Genomic DNA, 22,408 nt, shown 5'->3' with positions numbered 1-22,408 from the left:
ATTTGTCACTATCCCGCTTGGTCCCCAGCTACAAGCTCTGTATCATGACCCAGATAGTGCACGTCATATGCGATACCTTTGGGAGCGAACTCAGGAGGTTCTAAATGGTCTGAGGCAGACAGGAGAGGTTCCTGTTGTCGTCGACATAGCCATGGGGTTTGATATTCTAGGTGCTGTGCTTGATGGCGAGATCAAACGGGATGACATCGTATTGATGGTCTCACTTGACAGTGCGCAGCTGTATGAGAGCAAGACATCTGATTGTTGGATTTATATATGGGTTGTTCTCAATCTGTCTCCTGACAAGCGCTACAGAAAAGTTCACGTTCGCCCTGGTGGCTTTATACCAGGGCCGAATAAACCTAAAAATGTTGACTCGTTTATTGTTGTTGGAATGCATCATCTCGCCACACTCCAACGTGAATCTCTCACTATCTGGGATGCCTCTCATAACGACATCATCAAATCAGACCTCCATCTCATTTTCACGACAGCAGATGGCCCAGGGCTTGTGTATTGGGACGGGATGGTAGGGCACAGCGGGAAGAACAGATGTCACATGTATTGTGGACTGAGAGGGAGGTGCAAAACTTGCGGCACTCATTACTATCCAGCACTTCTGAAACCATGTGATCGCTGTGTCGCAGGAAGTGACCACGCTGATATAGATGTATTCACCATCCCACTCGGTGGTGCTGATGACTATGCCAAAAATCTTGAGCTTATCATGACTGCCCCAAGCCAACGCCAATACGAACTCAAGAAGACAGACACTGGACTAACGAAACCCCCATTAATCCTTGGTCTCAGTCCCCAGCGCTGCCTCGGTGTTCTGCTATGCATGACGACTGACATAATGCATCTTGCAGGCAACCTGAGTGATCTTCTTCTTGCGCTATGGCGCAGCACAATGGACTGTGCACCAACCGACAACATCAACACCTGGGACTGGGCCGTCTTGTGTGATGGAGATGGCTGGATTGCACACGGAAAGGCTGTGGAGGACGCAGGGCCATATCTTCCAGGCTCATTTGATCGGAAACCTCGGAATATCGCCGAGAAGGTCAACACTGACTACAAGACATGGGAGTTTCACCTATATACCTTTGGCCTTGGTCCTGTGCTGCTCTACAACATTCTGCCTGAGCCCTACTGGCTCAATTACACCAAGCTCGTGCGCGGGTTTCAAATTATGAGCCAGCATAGTCTCACAGCAGAAGATCTTGCTGACACATTCATTCTCCTTGGTACTTGGGAGCAAGAGTTTGAGACCCTCTATTATCAGCTTAGAGAGGACCGTTTACATTTTGTGCGCCCATGTACCCACCAGACCAGTCACCTCGTGACAGAAACAGTTCAAAGGGGCCCCCCGATCTGCTATGCCCAATGGATGATGGAACGTACCATTGGGAACCTTGGTCAGGAAATCCGGCAACCTTCTCAACCATATGCAAACTTGTTGCAGCAGGGACTACGACGGTGTATGGTCAACACACTCCTATCTACAATGCCTGATCTCAACGAACCTTGCAAACGTCTTTCAGACACTGCTGCTGATCTAGGAGATGGGTATGCTTTGCTTCGAAAGAGAGATAGGTATGCAAAGCTCCCTGTTGGAGAAGAGGCACAGGCTATATCTGAGTTCCTTGAACCCAATCACCCACTCCCTCGCATCAAAAAATGGTCACGACTTCTATTACCAAACGGCCAAATTGCGCGCTCTGCCTGGAGGGAGAAGCTGAGGTCACTCGACAAGACGCGGATGTCCCGTAATGTCAAAGTACAGTTTTTTTACTACAGTCGTACATCACATTCTAATATAATTTGATTTCTTGCAGCTATTAATCAATAGGCAGATACGATTTGCGGAAGTTCTGTACTATACGAGACTAGCAGTTGCCGAACCAGACACAGACGATGTGGATGACAACGCCAGTTACCACTTCATTGACATCGCTGTCGTTCAAATGTACTCTCCCCCTGATGATCCACTTTTACGGCTCTCATCTCAGACAGTCGTTTCATGCACACTCCTCGACGAAGTCTCTGTTGTCAATGTCAAGGAAATCATGAGCGTTGTCGCCATGATCCCACATGAACCAAGACTGCCTTCAGGCATTACCGAGGACCGCTTTTTCATGCTAGAAAAACCAGGGTTAGACATCGCAAATTTTGGGGCTTCACATGAAACTCTTGGAGATGATGCAGAGGATGATGAAGATGCTAATATCGAGTAGTTGTTAGATTGACATTATTGATACATTATGGGAGTTCTGCGTCAATGAAAGCTTCTATTCGAGTTCCAGATGTTGAACAAGAAGTAAAGACAATGATCTACAATGATTGGAGTTCTAGACATCGAGCAACGAGCAAGAAATTACGACAATGAGCTACAATAATAATCGCACAATGAGTTCTTCACAAGCAACAACAAAAACATCAGACTCTACGACGCTTCATAGCACACTCGAATATCTCAATCTCTTCAAGTTCTTTACGTTTGCATTCCTGCACAGCACGATCTCATTTGTTGGCCTCGATGGGAATATTCTTTGCATCGAAGGGGCGCACAATGTATTGCCAAGGTGCGAAGTGATCTGTTGGGTCCGGGTTTGGGTTTTGAGCTTGTCTGGTAAGGGTGCGACATGGTGATACAATACAAGTCCTATGAGAGTGGTGCTAAAAATTCAGATGTCAGTCACAAATATACACAGCAAGCAACACACTGAGGAATGCAGTCAAAATCATCATCCTCGGATTTGATTTTTGGCCCCCCCTCGATTCTGGCCTCTTTAGCCTCCGTCTTGAGCAAGCCTTCCTCTGTTTTGGATACACCTGAAGAGAGGATCTCTGAGTCTTTGGTGTCTGGGACAAGCTGAGGGACAGTGACAGGTTCCTTGAATCGAAGGACAATTTTCTGTGTAACATATATAAAATGTACATCGATGATACGAGTCACGAGAAAAAAATACCTTCATCCCTGGAGTGTTAATGTTAAGATTAAAGCAGTATGTATTCCAAGACGGAGAGACATTGTTAATGTCAATGATAGCAACATCCTCGAGCATGCTGACAGAGGATACGTCTAACGGCATTTGTAACAGGCAGGGGTATTTAATAAAAGCAATATGAAAGTAACCAACTTAACTTGGGACTTAGACAAATCAACATCTTATCGGAGAATTCCAGCGGAGGACCAAATTATATTATCAGGCTCAGTCAATACATACATTCTCTGTTAGCGTTGTCCTCAACATTCAGCATGTTTTCACTTCAAGGCGACTCAAGTTCCAGTGACAGAAATTTCTACGGCCCTGGTTTACAGAGTCGACGACTCGGATGGGGCGAGCCTTATACTCCGTCCCGGCTATCTCCAGGTATGCCACCCAGTGACCCATTTACAGATTCAGCACCAGCACCATTGCAATGCAATTATCAATTTCATCAAGTGAGTACTACTAGTACTAGAGCAGTATGCTTATTTGGCTCACTTATTGTCTCGTCAAAATACATTTCAGGGCGCATATATGCATGATAATCAGCAAATGACAGCCTTGCATGATCGCTGCAAGGCACTGGAGATTCAGGTCATCAAGCTGACTACTGAGCGTGATACATTGCAGTGAGTGTTGTCCTGTGTTATCTGGTCTAAACCTTTTGATTTAATTATATATTATAGAGCAAATTTTCAACAGCTTGCCAATGCACTCCAGCAGTCTGGAAACCCCCTTACGCTCGATCCTACATTCTCTGCCCAGCTAGGCAGCAATGACACTAATCACCCCACGCCTCAAACACATCCAAAAATTCATTTTTGGACCCAGATAGACTACATTGAATGGCTCGATACTTCCATGGGCCGACTCTCTGACCGCGGAAAGCTAGGCTACCTCGAAGACGAAAATGGTGGTCCGATTGCCACAACTATGGTCAAGGGTATCCGTAAAGCCCTCCGCGCTGGTTGGTGTGAACTAACTAATCGCAAACTCGCCCCGAAGACATGGGGTGTTTTATCTGCCTCTGGACGAAAGCTCATTCACACCCTGATGGAGGATGCCTACCCCTTGCTAAAGTTTGCCGATGGTGGATGGAAATTGGAGTATCTTGCCAGTACATCATACTCTGCTTGGCATAGAACCTATCTTACTGATTACAGAAACTGGAAGTCGAGGAATCATGGCAATGAGGACGACGACGACGACGAAAGCGATAATGGAAACACTGGTAACTCACGAAGCTCAAACTCAAACGGTAAAAAGCGTAAGAAGGCAAAATTCTCCATCAAGTCCGAAGTCCCTCAAAAGAAGATGAAAGGTGAGTTTTTTTTTCTTTCTATGTGTTATACTGACAACATGTCCTAGTTAATTCAGAGCCTCTTGATATGATTCTACCACAGATATCCACCACCAATATACTGTCATCATCAACTCCGAGTACTCAGTCTTTGGCGATTTTGCCTCTACCTTCCCATTCCTCTCCAATACCAGACCCTCTGACACCAGACTCTCCAACACCCTCTCTGATGGCACCGACCTCTCAGGACACCAGACCCTTCAGCACCAGACTCTCCACACTCTCTGATGGGACCGACCTCTCCGACACCAGATGCTCCGACACCAGACTCTCCGAGACCCTCTCCAATAGCACTGGCCCCTCTGACACTAGCCTCTCTAACAATAGGATCTCTGGCACCAGACTCACCACCCGAACTTCTGTCAACTGCTCCTGCACTGCTTGCTCCTGAGGCGGGCCTGGACTTGCATGATAAAGAAAATGTCCCTTCTAAGCTTATCGATGCACCAACATGTATCAATGTTGTAATTGCAAATCCACTGTGAGTTGACACTGTTATTACACCAGATTCTTGACTAACTTGCCATCAGGGCAGCACTTGCTCTCGCAGCGTCAAAAGTTCAGTTGCCACCTCTTCCTCTTGGACCCGCTCCTCCCCCACTCCCTTCTGCACCCAATGGTGCTAATTCTGAGTCGACCACTCAAAATCACGCTAGTCTCCCCATTGCCGACAATGTTAATGTTTCAAAGGCTGCAACGGGATCTACGAAAAGCGGTGCCAAGGGTAAGATGTGTCCAAGCAGTACTAAAAATGGACGGTAAGTGTCCCTACCTGACAACAGTCTATTGATCTCTATGCTGATTTTTTGTTTTAGCAACTTGTGTGCCCAACGATGGCTCAAGACATTGAAGACAAATGGAACGACCAAGGAATTTTGTTCTTACTATGGAGATCTCACACCAGCTCAGCGAAAGGTGCGTCGCTACTTTATTCCAGGCATGCATGCTTTGATTTGTTTGGTACGATAGGCATATGATGACGAGTCAGCGTCATTGGTAAGTAGTTGTATTGCTTGAAGGTTTGGTCTAATCTACCACAGGTTGCTAATAAATCCTGGAACAAGACCGCTTACAATGGAACGATATACTAGATCCTGATCATTTCAGCTCAACTCGTACTCCTCACGCAGACTTCAAACTCTTACATGGACTCGTCACACACGGACTTATCTCACATGGACTCCTCCCATATTCTTATGATTTCCCTTTGCTTTCTTGATACTGTCTACACACATTCTAGCCGTGTTTTCAGTGCATTCAGCGATTCCTGCTTTCTATTAGTATCACATTTCGAGTATATTGATACCCAGTGCAATGTATATCATTTGTCGTCCTATCCGAGCACATTCGCAAAGCAACTGGTGTGCACATATACAATCATATATGGTACTATTCGAGGATATTGCGAGACAGACAATGCATATGTTCAAATATGTTCAAAAAATGTTCACATGAAGAAAAACATAAATGAACATCTACGAGTTTGCCCCATCTTATTCGCAATGTGATATAAGTTTCACACTGCCAATGACATATGATCATATCTGTTTTTATTTTCGACCACCGCAAAAATCACATCTCAACATCTCTGGACCTTTCCCATCAGAGCCCGTTTTCACTGGGCCCCAACCATGGCATGTCAGAAGCCTCGTTTAGGCTGCGTCAAGCACTACTCACACCACGACAAGTTCTCCCAAATATCTTCCCAGTCTCTGTACTAATATCAACATCCACACTCTATGCCGCGTCAAGGCCTACTACAGTGCCGCGTCAACCATAGCACATACCGCATCAGTTGCCGCGTCACATGCGCGTCAGTGCCGCGTCAAACAAGTTGTGCCGCGTCAGTTGCCGCGTCAAACCTCCTCCATGCCGCGTCAGTGCCGCGTCACAGGCGCGTCACGCCGCGTCAAACCTCGTCACTGCCGCGTCAGACCTCGTCACTGCCGCGTCACCCGCGCGTCACGCCGCGTCACTGCCGCGTCAAACTTCATTCATGCCGCGTCAGACCTCACCACCTCCACATGCCGCGTCAAACCTCACCACCTCAACTGTCACACTGTCCGTATAACTTAGGTATATTTTACTTTACATCTGTCATAATAATTGATATTCTAACAGTGTTTCTTTTCATCCTGACAGAATTAGATGTCGTACACTGTAATTGTCCATAGGCAATAATAAATTTATTTTATTACGCATCGAAGCTCGAAACAAAGAATGGAACGATAGCATGCTGTTGAACACGGCTTGGGCTGATCTCATGATAAGCTATCCTACCAATAGCTTTGTGGCTGACGTCGACCTCGATTGTCTGACCGCACTAGAAGCAAGGATGTTCGAGGATTCCGAAGAAGCAGGACCTGCAGGCAACCAGCAGTGGGGTTTGGATGGTGGCCAACATCACAGGCGATTGAATGTGTATCTCGGAATTCCTGATGAATGGGTTTCTGCAAGAGATTATAGTGAGAGCGAACTTGAAGTGAGGAAGACACTACCTGCTCCGTTCGATAGATATCTAACTTATGTGATTGACAGTGCGGCCCCTTATTCAGTGATAACTCTGATGCTACATCTTTGGAGTCTGCAGACGAGCTATCCGAAGCTGTAGTTCCTTCTCTGCCGGCCGAAGAATGTCCGCCCGTTAAACGTCGATGTGCTCCACAGGCTCGAAGGGTCCAGAGAGGGAGGAAAAGAAAATAATCATTGGCTTATGTATACCTAGTTGTACATGGCTCTGAGGCAAATAAAATAACAAAAGAATGGTCGTGAACTCATCCAACTTGATCTGGAAGTTGAATATAGAGTATAGGAATGGCGCGTCAGTGGCCGCGTCAAGGCTCGTCAGTGCCGCGTCACATGCGCGTCACGCCGCGTCACGGCCGCGTCACGACCGCGGCAGGCGCGGCAGCACCGCGTCAAAATAGCTACGCCCACCCTTTAACACCTCGAGGACGAAGAACACCAAGATCATCCGTCGATCTCGGTGGTAGGGATTTGGGAGGTTGAATGATGGTGTTGTCGCAGGCAGGAATCCAGGAAGCGTGAGGGGAACACAGTCAGAGTCAAAGTGACAGCTAGGTACAATACCTTCTGTGGGTGCACGAAGAGGTACGGTTTCTCGCTGTTATGTGATGAGTCATCATTTGTTTACTTCTTCGCCGCTCCCAATCACCAAACGTGCTGCTCAAGGATTCAACCACGCTCATATTCGAGATGCACAAATATTGGACGAGAGTCAATCAATCTCCCATCGAGGACTACCGACTAATCCCATGTGACCACCAACCAACCATACCATCAACTACTCGTCTTCATACATCTACAGAGCATCCATTTCCCCATCTACTAATCTACCACGATACTGAACCTCGCCAACTCGCCTCCCCACAAATAGTTTCTTCATTCTTGGGTTCGCCCCTCCAGACCGCGGAGCATACTGAACAGGTTTCCAATGGATGATTGACGGCGAAACTAGGCTCAGCGCTCTTGCACAAACCCAACACAGTATCATTTACAACCCCATACAAGAAACAATGCCAGTTATTTATTCGCTACCTTCCATCCTAACAGCATACAAGATACACGATGGATTAAGCATAGCGTGCGTTTACATCAGAGTGTCACTGCCCTTACTGTAATATCGTTCTCACTCCTGTAATAGTAGGAACTCGGCTGAACGGCGTTCAGATCATCAATCTTTTATAGCATAAGTTGAAAGCTTCTGGATCCCGGTTGTAGTAATGGAGCTATACTCTCTTAACTCGTTCTTTTCTAATGACGTGCCAATCTGTGCCAACATACCGGCACTTCAAGTTATTGCACACAAAAGCCAACGCTACAGTGAGGCTCGTCCATCAACTTTTACGAAATAAGCCCATGCACAACAAATCAGGCTTCATGCAGTAATCAGCGCGCCCGAGTCTTCTTTTTTCATGTCTTCTCTCAGCGCTGTTTGAATCTAGGAATGTCATTGTATCTATCAATCAGCGATTCCCAACTAGGCTATCTCTGGCTGCGCAAACTGATGTCCGCACTCCACGACACATCGGGGTGAACGATATTTAAAAGAGGTTTATATGTTGTACAAAATGTGAAGACAATATTTAATATTTAAACTAACATAAAGATGGGTGCACGACTTCAAATTTTGGTGGTGTTTTGTGTGTAATCCAAAATATCAAATATTCACAACCATATTCCCACAGACAATATGTCAACAAACATAAGAAATATAATCAGATTTTTCATGTCTGCTTCAACTTAAAGTTCAATTTCCATGTAAAACTTTGGAGAAAATTTGAAGTTTTACAGATGACATGACATTAAAACTCGATTTAAATGTCAAGCTTTGGCAAAACTTCAAGTTTTCTCCAAAGTTTTATGTAAGAAGCAAACTTTAAATTGAAGCAGACATGGAAAATCTGATTATATTTATTATATTTGTTGACATATTGTCTGTGGGAATATGGTCGTGAATATTTGATATTTTGGATGACACACAAAACACCACCAAAATTTGAAGTTGTGCACCCATCTTTATGTTAGTTTAAATATCAAATATTTTTTTCACATTTTGTACAACATATAAACCTCTTTTAAATATCGTTCACCCTGATGTGCGATGCGGATCGAAGATTCTGCACTAATCATTCTTGGCAACCTGATGATACAAAAGCCCGATAGCCGAGCCAGAGAGAAAGAAGGTGCGCACGAAGCGACAGATGGCCCGAGGGGGAGGAGAAGGGATAGGAGGCATTGAGATATGTACTTATACACGGGTAGGATGTGAGTTATGTGTTTGCTCCCCTACTATTTGTCGTGGTCTATCTTTGATCTGGTCTTGGCATGCCGATACAATTGCTATCTTTTACGATGTTATGTAAAAGGTTCCCTCGTCGAAATGTTTCATGTCCAACATTTACGTTGAGTCCCTGGATCTTTGGTCGATCAAGGCAGGGATAGTCATTATCTTTCAACCTCATTTTGGTGATCCAAGCGCTGGATGGTGGTTATATGCTATCACCATACGTCTACCAAGTTCGTCTCTCATCCACACCCATTCTCCACCAATATGGCCATAGTTTCCAATGATCCCACTTGGTGGCCGACCATCAATGCGTGTCGTTTTTCCAGTTATTTTGCAGGTTCGTGGAGAGCAGTCAGATGTCGAAGCTGATGTCTCAATCTGAGCTTGACTACGGTTTTGCAGTTGCCGCCTTCGTTGCAGTAACATATGATTGTGGTGAGCATGATAACATTAAAGGAGTTCTGATAGCTTACAAGAGTTTTTCAGCACTAACATTTGGACAAGAGGTATGTCAATACTATCACCGGAACCCGTCTTGCTAATAATACTTTTGTAGGTCGAATTGGTCTGGGTGAGTACAGTCTCATGTCAAAGGAACATGCGTGAAAGTACACTTGATTACAGAGACAACGGTGGTCGCTCATGACAGTGATGTATCTCAGTGTATGTAGCTTGTTTGTCGTAGGCTAGTTGCCATTTTGTGCTGACTTGAAAGTATCCTAGGTGCGCTACCTTGGAATCCTATCTGCTGCGTATGTTCGGAAGACTAAATATTTGACGTTGTGCTAATCGTCTATCTCTTATAATCAGTCTGTTCATGGTTGGTATGTCTCCTTAGTACATTCACTGTTTTCTCTTCTTCTGACCAACGACATTCAGGCAATGTTCCGACCATCTCGCTGACAGATACAGTGAGCCTTCTGTATAGATGTCTGCCATTCTCCTCAGATTGACTGCAGCAGTGGGTGTGATTCTTTACTGACTTCTCAGTCCACTAATGGCTTCCACGCTATACTACCAAAGATGTGAGTCTGTTTGGAGTTGTGTGCTACCTGAGCCTGGTCACTGATCCGATTTGTCAGGCTGGATGATGTACACTATATTCAATTGGACGGGTGTTGTGGTATTTATGATGCTGTGGGGTGAGCTTTGCACTTGCGAGACCTTAGTGATATTGGAATGACTGAAACATGTTACAAGTCATCATCATCACTCGGTTGCATGCCATGTATCAACAATCCAGAAAGATACTGATATTTCTCGTTGTCACCTGCCTGGCGATCGACACTTTTGATGGAGTGGCAATCGTAATGTCAACGATGCATACTTCAGGAGGTACGCTGAATTCTAAATGAAAACGAACGTGCATAGGGCTCATTGATAGATACCAGAGGAACTCATTCTCTCCGGCACCTACCAGTGCACAATTGGCTCTTCAGGAGATATCCTAGTCCTGGATTCTGTTACTTGGATACTCTGCATTGTTTGGGAGGTACTCACACTATGTCTCGCAGTCTGGATTGCGGTAAAACACTTCCGTGAACTGCGATTACGAGCGGCAGGAGGGATTATCGGGGACTGTTTTACGGTGTTGATGAAAACTCATGTGCTTTACTTTGCGAGGTAATTACGTATTGTGATTATTGTCCTTGTTTCCACTGAAGGGTTGGACATGATAGCTTTGTTGCTGTCTCTTGCTTCCAGCTCATCATTGAATTCTTTCAAACATCATCAAGGGTATGTTAATCTTTCACTCACCTCTACATGTGACCACGATCTATCATTTATATAGAGCCAATATCTCCTAGAAGATCAGACTTTGTCTGGCATGTCTCAGATTTTGGAGGTCGTGCAGATGTTCGTGCTAGGACCACGCCTGATCCTTGGCGTCCGAGAATATCACGCTAAACTCGTGGCTGACTCCGACGCAGCAACCGGCATGACCTCAATCGCCTTCCAAGAGCGTGTGCATATATTGACCGGCAGTAGTGTGTAATGCTCGGTGAAGTTGACGCAAACCATTGTCGACGTCTAGTGCTTGCAGGGAGCACGGGAATTTATTTATTTTTGTTTTGTTTCTATTCCGAGCCTCGTTGTGGTGCTCAAGTAGTTATTTAGTGTCACAAAATATATGTCAAGGAAACGTAGGTTTAGGCGATATTTTCGTCGCAGTATTTATTCGATTCGTTTACTATAGGTCTTGACATCGACAATGCTTCAACCAATGTCCTGGATTTCTCTACTGTACCAACGAAGGAAAGCAGCGCCCAGAACGGGAAAGTCGAAGAGCGAGAGATGTTTATAGGCGATGTCGCCAGAACGTCATATACAAGTTTCTATTTGCTCCTGCTTCTCATCTTTGAGGACAATTCGTGACCCACCTCTCGTCGTATCGGAAGCACTGTGGGATATTGACTTTGTAATATGGTGTAGCCGTCTTGTAGCATATATAGGTATCATGCTTTTTCAGGCTTCATGAGCGCAGGCACGGACAGTAGTGCGCGCATGTAAGCCAGTTGGCATGAGTCAAGAATGGGAGGTTAAACATCGAAATTGAATGATGGCATTGTGTAGTATATGAATGAGTTGTGGACGTCTGATACGGACCACTGGATAGGCGGATTGGTGATTGCGGGCTTTGTTGATCATGCGGCAAGGCCCTCGACATCCTCCTCACGTACTTCAACATTGCTTCGGTTAACTTAAGCATTGGGCCAAAAAGCGAAGGTGATGCGTCTGGCAGGTTAACCCACCGCAAAGCTGCATTGATACATTCCGGAAAGCCTTGTGTGGCATGTCCTGATGCTAGTCTGAAGTTCTCTACAGCGAGTGACAAATCAGCAAGGTCGTGTAGAATCCGGTAACGAGACAAATAGGCTTCCTGCAGCCTCATGTAGCTGAAATACCTGTCCTGGTGCAGTGAAGACAAAGCTGACAATGACTGTTGGCAAAGAGTAATGTCCTCCTCGACATCTTCATTCTTCTGAGTTTGCGTGAAACGAGAACAGAGCACCGAGCTCAAATTGTGAAGAGTTACATGGCGCTGTGGAAGGTCAAGCCTTCTTAACCGAATGGATTCGCGATACAAACCAATAGCCTCGTTAAGGTCCTCACTAACGTGCGATTTGCGATATCTAGTGTCGAGCGCGGCGGCAAGGTTGTTGAGCGTGGTGTCATGACATGGATGCCTAGGTGGGTGCAACGTCAGTGCCTCGCGATAGAGGCTGATAGCTCAGGTGATGTCATCAATGTCGCCACGTTTGTTGAAACGGGCGATGAGGGCAAGCCCTAGGATGTTTAATGAGTAAACGCGATATTGGTGCCCAGCAGTGCAGCACCTCTTCATGCAAAGGGATAGCCTCATTGAGGTCATTAGGTTTGCCTTGATGATGGAAGCGTGACGTGAGTGAAGAGGCCAAGTTGTTCAGGTAGGTATCACGGTCAGCATGTACCTCGAGGCACAGAGACACGGCCTTACGACCAAGTTGTATGCTCGTGTCAAGATCATCAATACTGCAGTGCTGATTGATCAGCACGGCAGCATCGATGATCAAGCTCATTGAGGGCTCTGGGACGGAGTTGATGGCCCAGAGGACAGAGCTCTAGGACGACTCTTCGAAGGTGGATGCCTTCATTGATGTGTCTGTTGGAAGATCGTTGCATTCGTCGATCACATAATTGACGCCATTGCCTGCCGCGATGTTAGGAAGGTAGGTGTCCTCTGGACAGAGAGGCAGTAGTTTATGATAGTGTTGGGCGGCTTCGTGGATGTCGGCAGCAGTACGTTTCTTGATGTAGTGCCAAGTCAGTGCTTCGGTAAGATTATATAGAGATAAGGGATGATCGAGATGGTGCTGCGGACGCAATGCAAGGGCGTCGCGGAAGAGGGAAGTGGTGGCATCGATGTCTTTGAGATCATTTCGGATGTAGCCCAAGAGGCGGGCCCACGCGAGGTTGGTGAGAGCCGTTGCATGATCTGGATGGCTAACTGGACGCTGGTCCAGAACCAACTGAAAATGCTCTACAACGTTGTTCAGGTGCGAGACTGTCTTGCTCGTCATGTATGCCGTAAATTGTATGTGGCCCGCATCTGTGTCTCGAGCAATCTTGCAGTCTACGAGGGAGTGCAGTTTGCGTTCTGTCAGCAAAAGCTAAAGGACAGATACCAGCGCCACTCACACCAAACAGTGCGTCGTCTTGATCGTCGCCAGCATGTACGATAGCGGCCTGCAACTCGATGGAAGGGTGAACACCACGCACAAGTGGGAAGGCTGAATCTACAGGACATTAGTCTATGTGCATGAATAAGAAGCGAATCACTCACCAAATGGCTCATGTCCATGATTGAGTAGCTCGTCCCATGACATTGAAAGTCTCCCAACGACCTCACCACTGCCAAGCATTCGACCAAGCCCATAAGATGCTCTGATCTCCACTGACAACGCAGGTGAGGCATGTGATGATCTATAAACCAAAGATCAGTTCTTGCACAGCGTCGAAAAGTCTGCATGAGCTTTACAAAGTGACAGAATTTCCCCAAGCTACAGATTTATCAGACGATAAGACACTGATAGCTGATTTCCAACGCCTCCGGGAGTTGACATCGGCGGATATGTAGATGCCAGCGGGAATGTGCCCGGAAGAAATATTCTTTCCGTTGATGACTGTAGATAGTGTGTCAGGGTGATGACTGATACGAAGGTAGTTCGGAGGGACTCACCTTCAAGTTTGATATATCATTCTTCTAGGCCACTCCGTGTGATTGTGGGACGAAACAAACGATGAATAACACGCAGCATCTGAAATTGAGGTAAGTTCGGAATGAGCAGTAGGAGAAGGCGGGGGGTGGGTAGAATGAGTCAGACTGTGGATGGAGTTTGGCTGAGAGAGAAGAGGTTGAGGGTTCAGGCCATGCTGCACGTGTATTTCCATGTTGTCTAGGGCTGGAGTATGATAGATGCTGGTATGATTGCACTAAACGCTGGGAATGGAGATCACCGACCAGGAAGCACTACTTGAGGATACAAGTGCTGTATTTGTGACATGAAGGCCGTGATCCTTCAGCCGAGACCCAGCGCCTCTGTGGAGTCGGGGGGAATTTGAAGGAATCCAGGGTGCTAACGTCTGTGAATAGCACACGAAACACAACACAGCTTGTTGACGTGCTTCAAAACGGTGAAAGATACGCACCCAGGAATGGACATGCAGGCACTAGCACTGTTGATAGTGCAGGAATCGAGCATCTGTTGCTTGAGGACAGGCTGCGGACATGATAGCGAGGTCGAGCTTAATCTTTTGATGCAGGAAGTATGTGGCCATTGAAGATGTTGTCGAATTTCGAATTTCGAACGTGCATGCAAGAAGTAGTGATACTAAGGGCATTAATTTGAGAAGTGGATATTCGAAGACATTTGAAGTGCGCTGTATTTTGTTATGAGAATAGATGTAGACGAGAATTCAGGTACGCACAAGTGATAAAGCGTTTCAAACAAAGCACCAGTCGTTCTGAGCAGAACAGTTGGGGCGTGACTAGTACGAACAAACCACCAGGTCGGTGGGCACTATAGGTAGGTTTTGAAAGTAACAGAAGTGGTTGCGGATGACTGAGTAGGTGGTGTCGGTGAGGTTCGAGGCTGAAGGTTACAAGTCGAGGATGTGTGGAAGCTCACATTTTTCCACGCGTTTATGAACCAGAGTTGCGGCCTGCACCGATGCGCAAGCTAACTACAACCAAACTGTACATCAAACAGCGCAAATTAAAAGTCCTACTCACCTTCTCCTGGCAGGTCGTCACACCATGTTTTGCAGTCTGGATTGCGATAAAGCACTTCCGCGAACTGCGACAACATTTGGCAGGAGGGATTATAAGGGACTGTTTCATGGTGTTGATGGAACTCACGTGGTTTACTTTGCGAGGTATTTGGAAAGTGCGTGCGGGAGTACTCTGGGTCGTAGTGGTACTCTAAGAGATTTGAGGGTATCGAAGAAGGGAGTGCCCCATGGTCTTTGAAGTGATAACATATCTCAAACAAAGTAACAGAGGCAATCTGAGCACGTCGATCAGAACGGCTGCAATTTCAAACTCCGTGCTTCGTCTGTCAGTGGTCACTAGAGGCTTTCGATCGATCACTGGACTGGACTCTACGCTCTCTAGTTCGCACTAAGGCTGCTCAAGCTTGTTCCCAAATACCCATGCCATCATAAACCAGCTGACGACTAGTGCGATATTGTATGTTATTCATACGGTCCACACTCGGGTACGCCAACATCCAAATCGAAGTAAGTACTCAGTCCTGACTCCTTAGCCATGGCATCCCACTATTTCAAAGCCTAACCAAGGCCACCTGATGAAATCGTACAGCTGCTCTACGTTTGTTCACAGCACATCTACATTCACGGTGAGCGTCCCATCCTTTTTCCATTGTTTTTCGCTAAGCAAACCCATACAGAACCGGCTTTGTATAATCTGTTAGCATGCATGGGCTTCAACGCCACAAGAAATCTCAAGTCTCGAATATTGATCGTCAGTCGGTGTCGGTGTAGTCTCCGGCGTCGGTATAGTAGCTGGTTCATGCAAAATATAGACAGCACGTTCAATCTACATTCCCACTCAGACTACCCTATGGATGTGTGGATCAACAGGAGGGCATCAATTGCATGATGGATCCAGTGTGGCACGGATTGGATCGGGTTTCATTTGAATGAGCGTTGATGGTGTGCAGTGGAAGCTGTATGACCCGGTGAGTTATTCCCTCAACTTCTTCAAATCTTCAACTTTATGATGGTGTGCCAACGAAATGTTATCGCCTTCAGCTATTTATGGATAGCCAGAGTTGTACTTGAGTAGTTGGGAAATCTAGTAGGGGACAAGGGAAAGATATCGAGTATGAGGGTGAGTCCGTACCTTTGTACAGTGGAATAGACAATCTAAAATGGTTCATAGTACCATTCTCCGTCAAGCGGTGGGGTACTGGTGCTCCCCAGTGAAAGCCGACGAGAATGATAGATCGAAAATAGTTAGTACTGCTACTACTAGTATTAGTAGTTAGTAGTACTACTATATAAGGCTGTAGGTTGCTATGACCATCGCTGCACATCACTACGCTGCTGTAAGCTGCCACGGTAGCTGTGCTAAATTTGGTGTTTTGCTGATGCTTGCCAGTGTAGGCCCAAGAAGCGATCCGTCCTTCGGTTTTCTTAGAGGTGCCTCTATTCTTCTTCCAACAACAAACATCTCGTCACATCTGAGATTCCCAGTGACTTCGTGAACCAAGGGCTGCCTGGAGAGCCTGCTTCACAGGTATTTTCGTCAGATACTTCGACTGTCTTCTCTAATTTCGGCGGTCCCGCAGGTTCAGGCTGTTTCTTCTGGCAAGGAGGAAGGTCCTGATACTCAGTTAGTTGACGCTGAACTTCAGGGTGCCTGTGATAGTGCACAAAGCATGGTATTACTCGGGAAACATGTGACTTTTGTGGCATCCGTCGCCGACAATGCCCCAGCGGGTCTCGATGCCACGAGTGATTTTGAGACGACATATCTCCAACCCCTAAAGATTATCGATGGTGTCCCTGAGGAGATCGCAGATGTATGAGCTATTCTTGTCTATTCGACGTGAACTCATCAAGTTGTATAGATACATCCTTACGCAAAGATGGCGTTGGGCGTGCTGTCTGCTGCATCCAAAGTATGTTTGGTTTCTCCCAGAGTGCGGTCTCCTGCTCAGAAGTCATAACTCTCCCTAGATTATAGTCGCTCAAGCAGAGCGCGACCAATCGATCTATAGTCTTCTCAAGAAATTGGCCGAAGTTTATCGCATCATGACTCGAGATGACAATCCTCGCAAGATTGAATCGATGCGCGGTACCGTTGGTTCAATCGTTCAGCAGACTTATGAGTGTGCCCGTTTCATCAGGGACTACTCGGAAACAAAAAGCTTCTGTGCGTCGCCAAGCTATGGCACTTCGTGCATGAATCTCATACTTTCATCACAGGGAAGAGACTCGGGAAAAACGTTTTGTCGGAAACTAGCGACATCATCAAACGGTACTGCGGCACTTTGGACCACCTTATGCAGCAATTCCGGGACCAAGTCGATCGGGACGTGGCCGTCTTCGTCCAACGTACGGGTAAGGAGTCTGACGTGCTTTCGTCTTTGCATTGACTCATACCCTTAAAGGTGAAACACTCGATCTCAGCGGCATGATTTATGCAGGGGACGCAGGAGTAGTCACTGCGAAGCAATGTCTGTCAGGCACTCGCACGGACATTCTCTCCCAAATCACCAAGTGGATCAACAACAGCGAAGATTCTGTTCCGCGTGTAATGTGGCTATCCGGCCCTGCAGGCAAGAGCATATCAGCCATCGCGCACACGATTGCCCACTGGTTCAAGGAAACGGGAGGTCTCTGTTCATGTTTTTGTTTTGATCGGCACAGAGAAGGAGATCGTCGCCATGAAAAGATTTTCTCCACCATCGCGCGCGATCTCGCTGATCACGATCCAGGGATCAGACGAGCGTTAGCGGATGCAGTCGAGAATGCTACCTCGCTCAAGAACACTACAGACATTATCCAGCAGTGGCGCGAGCTTCTCATGGGACCGCTGGAGAAGTTCCCTGCATCAAGCGTGGGGCCTGTCTTGATCGTGATAGATGCACTGGACGAGAGCGGCGGAATAGAGACGCGGCAGGACCTTCTCCGCATACTTTCCGGTAAACTTGAGAACAAGAAGGTTCCCCAAATCACAGAACTTCCTTCGAACTTTCGGATTCTTGTCACCTCTCGCCCGCTTCCCGATATCGAAAAGGGGTTCGAAGGCGTCGATCATATTTTACGGTTGTCACCTCATGTTGCGATTCAGGCCTTCGTATCTAAGGAGCTGAAAGAGCTATCAGAATTTCAGGACACACATCTTACAGTCCTCACTGCAAAATCCGACGGACTTTTCGAGTGGGCGCGTCTCGCGTGCACGTACATCAAGGAACCATATTTTGGCCTATCCCCAATGGATTGCTTCAGTACTATCGTGAACCGCAGTCCTGGGGAGCGGAACAACTTGTTGTATGATATTTATCGGCTTTTTTTAGAAGAAATTATCCCAAGGCATAAGTATACAAAATTTCAGTACCAGCAACTAATAGCGAGATTTCGTTCCGTGATGGGACAGATATTTGCCGCAGTCGAACCCCTTCCTCTAGTTTCACTGCAAGCTATGCGACACCATTTCCCGGAGGACCACGACCATTATGAAGTAGGTGTGGTGATAAAGCATATGGGAGGCCTCTTCAGCGGCACCACCGACCCATTTACCCCCATCCGACCCCTTCATGCATCTTTCCGCGACTTCCTGACAGACAAATCATCCAGCGGAGCCTTTTACGTCGAAGTGTCCAAGGTACAGCGCGACCTTGCATTTGCGTCGCTACGGGTGATGGAACATGGCCTTCGCTTCAACATCTGTAATTTGAAGTCATCTTACCTCCCTAATTCCCAAGACACGGAGCTGCCTGAACGAGTCAAAACATACATTTCCCCACATTTGTCCTATTCCTGTCGATATTGGGCTACACATGTTCAGACAACGGATTTTGACGATGAGCTCGCGAAGGAAATAAGATCACTCTTCGACGACGAGCGACTGATGTTCTGGATCGAAGCACTCGGACTTCTCAATGCAATCAGCGGTGCAGTTGTGCTCCCACTCGTTGCCAAGTGGCTGAAGGTGAGCATATGCCTATGAGGCAGGGTCGGACGAACAGCTTATACATATATACAGAACCATTCTGGATACGAAGATTTGCGGTCCGCCACGATGGATGTACAAAGATTCATGCAAGTGTTTGGCGGCATGATTTTGCGAAGCACACCTCATCTGTATGTATCAGCACTCCCGTTCTCACCCGTCAACTCTACGATGGCTACCACATGTACTGCTAAGTTTCCGAATAGCCTTCGTCTGGCATCCGGCCGCGATTTGAACTGGACGGTTGTTCAGGCCATAATCAGGGGGCACACTAACACGGTTTTGTCAGTCTCGTTCTCACTGGATGGTACTCGTATCGCGTCTGGTTCATCGGATAAGACCGTGCGGCTGTGGAATGCAGCGACGGGACAGCCATTGTGTGAGCCCTTGAAGGGGCACACTGGCGCGGTTCTGTCAGTCTCATTCTCACCGGATGGTACTCGCATCGCGTCTGGTTCGTTGGATAAGACTGTGCGGCTGTGGAATGCAGCGACAGGACAGCCATTGGGTGAGCCCTTGAAGGGGCACACTAGCTGGGTTTACTCAGTCTCGTTCTCATCGGATGGTACGCGCATTGCGTCTGGTTCATTGGATAAGACTGTGCGGCTATGGAATGCAGCGACGGGACGGCCATTGGGTGAGCCCTTCAAGGGGCACACTGGCGCACTTCGGTCGATCTCGTTCTCACCGGATGGTACTCGCATCGCATCTGGTTCATTAGATAAGACCGTGCGGCTGTGGAATGTAGCGACAGGACAGCCATTGTGTGAGCCCTTCAAGGGGCACACTGGCGCAGTTCGGTCAGTCTCGTTCTCACTGGATGGTACTCATATCGCGTCTGGTTCGGAGGATAGGACCGTGCGGCTGTGGAATGCAGCAACGGGACGGCCATTGGGTGAGCCCTTGAAGGGGCACACTGGCGCGGTTCTGTCAGTCTCATTCTCACCGGATGGTACTCGCATCGCGTCTGGTTCGGAGGATAAAACCTTGCGGCTTATGAAGGTGCTGCCATCCCCCGCGTCCACAGAGCCGGACCCCTCTGCATCTCCACTGCATCGAAGTACCGCATCTCCCACTCAAGACAGCCGTATCGCCCCAACCAATACTTGTAACCATCCCCCCATTTCCTTCTCGCCCTGCCTGAAACACGCCCTGCCCAACCCAGCTCACTTGCTCGAACCCACCTCTGATCATCATTCCAATTCAACCCCTTTCTTGCTGCAGCCCGATGGATGGATCATGGGACCCAGACATGAGCTCCTTTTCTGGGTACCTCCCGCTTCCCGACACCTGTTCTATTCTCCTGACACTGCAATGGTGATTCCGAGAGGAGGCGCTGAGCTTGATTTGAGCTGCATGGCACATGGGGCGCGCTGGTCGAGTTGCCGAAACGCGTGAGTTTTTAATCTTTAGCATCTGTCCTCGCAGTTTCTAACATCAATCCCTCCAGCTCCACGTAACGATGATTTTATTGCTGCAATATCGAGTGTACCATTTGATTCTATGATTCCCTTCCTATGTATATTTAGCACCGATCCTGAATTTATGTTGTCCGACTGAACGATGCACTGAACAGCAGACTGCAATGTTGCTGCTGATTCGTATGGAAAACTAATTTCATCAGACGCCCTTGGTCATCATACTGATGTGTCACAGGTGCTTCGGTATTCCTGATCTTACCACCGTCAGTCTCGATCGAAGTGTATGCGATGAAGTTGCTGCAGCACCGCACGTACAGAGATGTAATCAGGACGCGCTGGTCGACTCATTCTGACGAAATCTTTGAACTCAATAGCTCTGTGCGTTGGACTGGCGCGGCTGACAATCTGCCTGCCTCTTGCAGACGGGGGCTGGTGTGGCCTTAACCTGATGATGATGCTACCTGCGACAACGCCCGCTTGATCAAAGGCTCTACCCATACTGACTAATGACTGGGGAATTCGAATCATTATGGGTTCACGGGCCGTAAATTTCACACAGCTCCATAACTCTACCAGGGATGCTGCACACCGTGCATGCCTTAACATGCCATCCCTTCAAGTGTTTCGTCGTGCATAAATGCAAGGCTATGGCTCTGATCGCGGCCCTTGGCGTTATCGTCTCTTTCCAGAGCATGAGCTACGTGCCCAGATCCTGAAACACTGCATAAGCATAACTAATATCTCAAGTGATGGAAGGAGCCTTGGTGCTTCTCTCCAGCTTCGCGTTAGTTCAGTCAATGAGGACAGAGCTCTAATCATGGATTTACGCCTCCCAATTATCATGTAGGGAAACCTTGAAACACCGGAATTTCAAGTTGAGGCGAAATAAAGGCTGCCGCGGGAAAATATCATGTAATCAGTAAATAATGTCTGCAACTGTGATATTGCAACCTAGGTTGACCCAGAACCCAGCTGGCCGGCACTCATCACACCTGAGGCAGGACGGAAAGTCGAGGGATCGCATTGTATTCACCGCACATTAATCAAGGCTATGAATCAGGCTGTGACGTTTGATGCATCCACATCCCATCAACTGCACGCTGCAAATTGAGTACGGTGTGTCTTCTATTAGATTCCGCACTTACCATCCTAATGATATGATAGGCCGATGACTGGAAAGAAGGTGTGCATATGCTCAAGACGTGGATTATTTATTGAAAGGGTTGTACAGGTAAGTAATATGTCTGGTTCTCCCTTTTTTTATACATCGAACGTCTCTGCCATATCAACACAAACTTCTCTTACTGAATAACTCCGGATGTCTTGTCGTGCTCGGGAACTGTTGACACTCATCGAGATTCATCGATACAGCAAGCTATCACGAAGGGTCGCATCACGCCTAGACCTACCTTTGTAAGACCAAGTTTTGCATCGGTTTTCATTTGAAAAAGCGGTGCACTCAACATTGGCAACTGTACAGCTACTCGCTCCAGTGATTCTTTTTTGATGGCATGGCAACCTGTGCCAACAGGATGTTACTGCCGACTGAATTTGGTTCTCATACACTTAAGAGTTCATGCTACTGCGGCTCGTTGATCAAATTTACGAAATAGGCCCAAAATATTGACGGACAACAAGTCAGGCTTCATGCAGTCATCAGCGCGCCTGAGTTTTCTTTCTATATGTCCTCAGTGCTGCTCGAGTCTAAGGGTTGTATCTATCGATCAGGGACTCACTATCTCCGAGTTTGGCTGTGCAAACTGATGGCCTGTCAGCACAGCACGGTGCACCAACTCCACGATGTAGATCGGACATTTTGCGCTCATCATTAATCATTGTTGGCAGATACGAAAGACCGATAACTGAGGCCCAGAGCAAGATGTTTGCTTCGTATATCCCCTGCTATTTGTCATGGTTTATTTTTAGTTCAGCCTTGGCATCCCGACATGGAATTTGCTCTGCAATGTATCTTTTGTGGTGCGTGTAAAGTGTTGAACCTGCCCGTCGAAGTGACTCATTATTAATATTCCTCAATTTCATTTTGGTGATTCAAGCACCGGGTGGTGGTATATAGGCTATCGC

The 22,408-nt window shown here is 47.2% G+C and overlaps 7 protein-coding genes across 7 annotated transcripts; 5 read left to right on the top strand and 2 right to left on the bottom strand.

Annotated features, from left to right (window-relative positions):
* Nucleotides 1-1,678: 1,678 nt before the first annotated feature.
* Nucleotides 1,679-2,165, top strand: F5891DRAFT_922696 (uncharacterized protein; the record flags this gene model as incomplete). Its single annotated transcript, XM_041373813.1, has 2 exons — nt 1,679-1,780; nt 1,839-2,165. Coding segments are annotated over 2 exons (429 nt in total), but the record flags the coding sequence as incomplete, so codon positions are not given.
* Nucleotides 2,166-2,523: 358 nt separating this feature from the next.
* Nucleotides 2,524-3,095, bottom strand: F5891DRAFT_1183703 (uncharacterized protein; the record flags this gene model as incomplete). Its single annotated transcript, XM_041366338.1, has 3 exons — nt 2,524-2,665; nt 2,727-2,917; nt 2,973-3,095. The coding sequence occupies 3 exons, from the start codon at nt 3,093-3,095 to the stop codon at nt 2,524-2,526; spliced, it is 456 nt and encodes a 151-aa protein (XP_041230609.1).
* A 167-nt stretch (nt 3,096-3,262) lies between these two features.
* Nucleotides 3,263-5,444, top strand: F5891DRAFT_1183702 (uncharacterized protein; the record flags this gene model as incomplete). Its single annotated transcript, XM_041366337.1, has 9 exons — nt 3,263-3,448; nt 3,519-3,622; nt 3,680-4,314; nt 4,362-4,440; nt 4,541-4,834; nt 4,884-5,111; nt 5,169-5,268; nt 5,323-5,349; nt 5,394-5,444. 9 exons carry the CDS (start codon nt 3,263-3,265, stop codon nt 5,442-5,444), a joined length of 1,704 nt encoding a protein of 567 aa, XP_041230608.1.
* Nucleotides 5,445-6,377: 933 nt separating this feature from the next.
* Nucleotides 6,378-7,185, top strand: F5891DRAFT_1170584 (uncharacterized protein; the record flags this gene model as incomplete). Its single annotated transcript, XM_041365515.1, has 3 exons — nt 6,378-6,414; nt 6,528-6,835; nt 6,892-7,185. 3 exons carry the CDS (start codon nt 6,378-6,380, stop codon nt 7,054-7,056), a joined length of 510 nt encoding a protein of 169 aa, XP_041230607.1. The 3' UTR covers nt 7,057-7,185.
* A 4,781-nt stretch (nt 7,186-11,966) lies between these two features.
* On the bottom strand, nt 11,967-13,209 carry F5891DRAFT_889847 (uncharacterized protein; the record flags this gene model as incomplete). The annotated part of the gene is made up of 3 exons (XM_041373268.1): nt 11,967-12,374; nt 12,502-12,684; nt 12,838-13,209. Coding segments are annotated over 3 exons (963 nt in total), but the record flags the coding sequence as incomplete, so codon positions are not given.
* Nucleotides 13,210-14,866: 1,657 nt separating this feature from the next.
* F5891DRAFT_1010375 (uncharacterized protein) lies at nt 14,867-15,182 on the top strand. Its single transcript, XM_041360634.1, has one exon. It carries the CDS (start codon nt 14,875-14,877, stop codon nt 15,127-15,129), a length of 255 nt encoding a protein of 84 aa, XP_041230605.1. The 5' UTR covers nt 14,867-14,874; the 3' UTR covers nt 15,130-15,182.
* A 913-nt stretch (nt 15,183-16,095) lies between these two features.
* On the top strand, nt 16,096-20,365 carry F5891DRAFT_1183697 (WD40 repeat-like protein; the record flags this gene model as incomplete). Its single annotated transcript, XM_041366336.1, has 10 exons — nt 16,096-16,179; nt 16,237-16,272; nt 16,365-16,463; nt 16,516-16,749; nt 16,798-16,848; nt 16,907-17,102; nt 17,156-17,290; nt 17,341-18,884; nt 18,939-20,299; nt 20,356-20,365. 10 exons carry the CDS (start codon nt 16,096-16,098, stop codon nt 20,363-20,365), a joined length of 3,750 nt encoding a protein of 1,249 aa, XP_041230604.1.
* Between the last annotated feature and the right edge of the window lie 2,043 nt (nt 20,366-22,408).

This window comes from Suillus fuscotomentosus (assembly GCF_016647785.1).
Source record: "Suillus fuscotomentosus strain FC203 chromosome Unknown F5891scaffold_8, whole genome shotgun sequence".
NCBI lineage: Eukaryota > Fungi > Basidiomycota > Agaricomycetes > Boletales > Suillaceae > Suillus > Suillus fuscotomentosus.
Note: the sequence above shows the minus strand (reverse complement) of the source record. Positions and strands in the feature narration are given on the sequence as shown.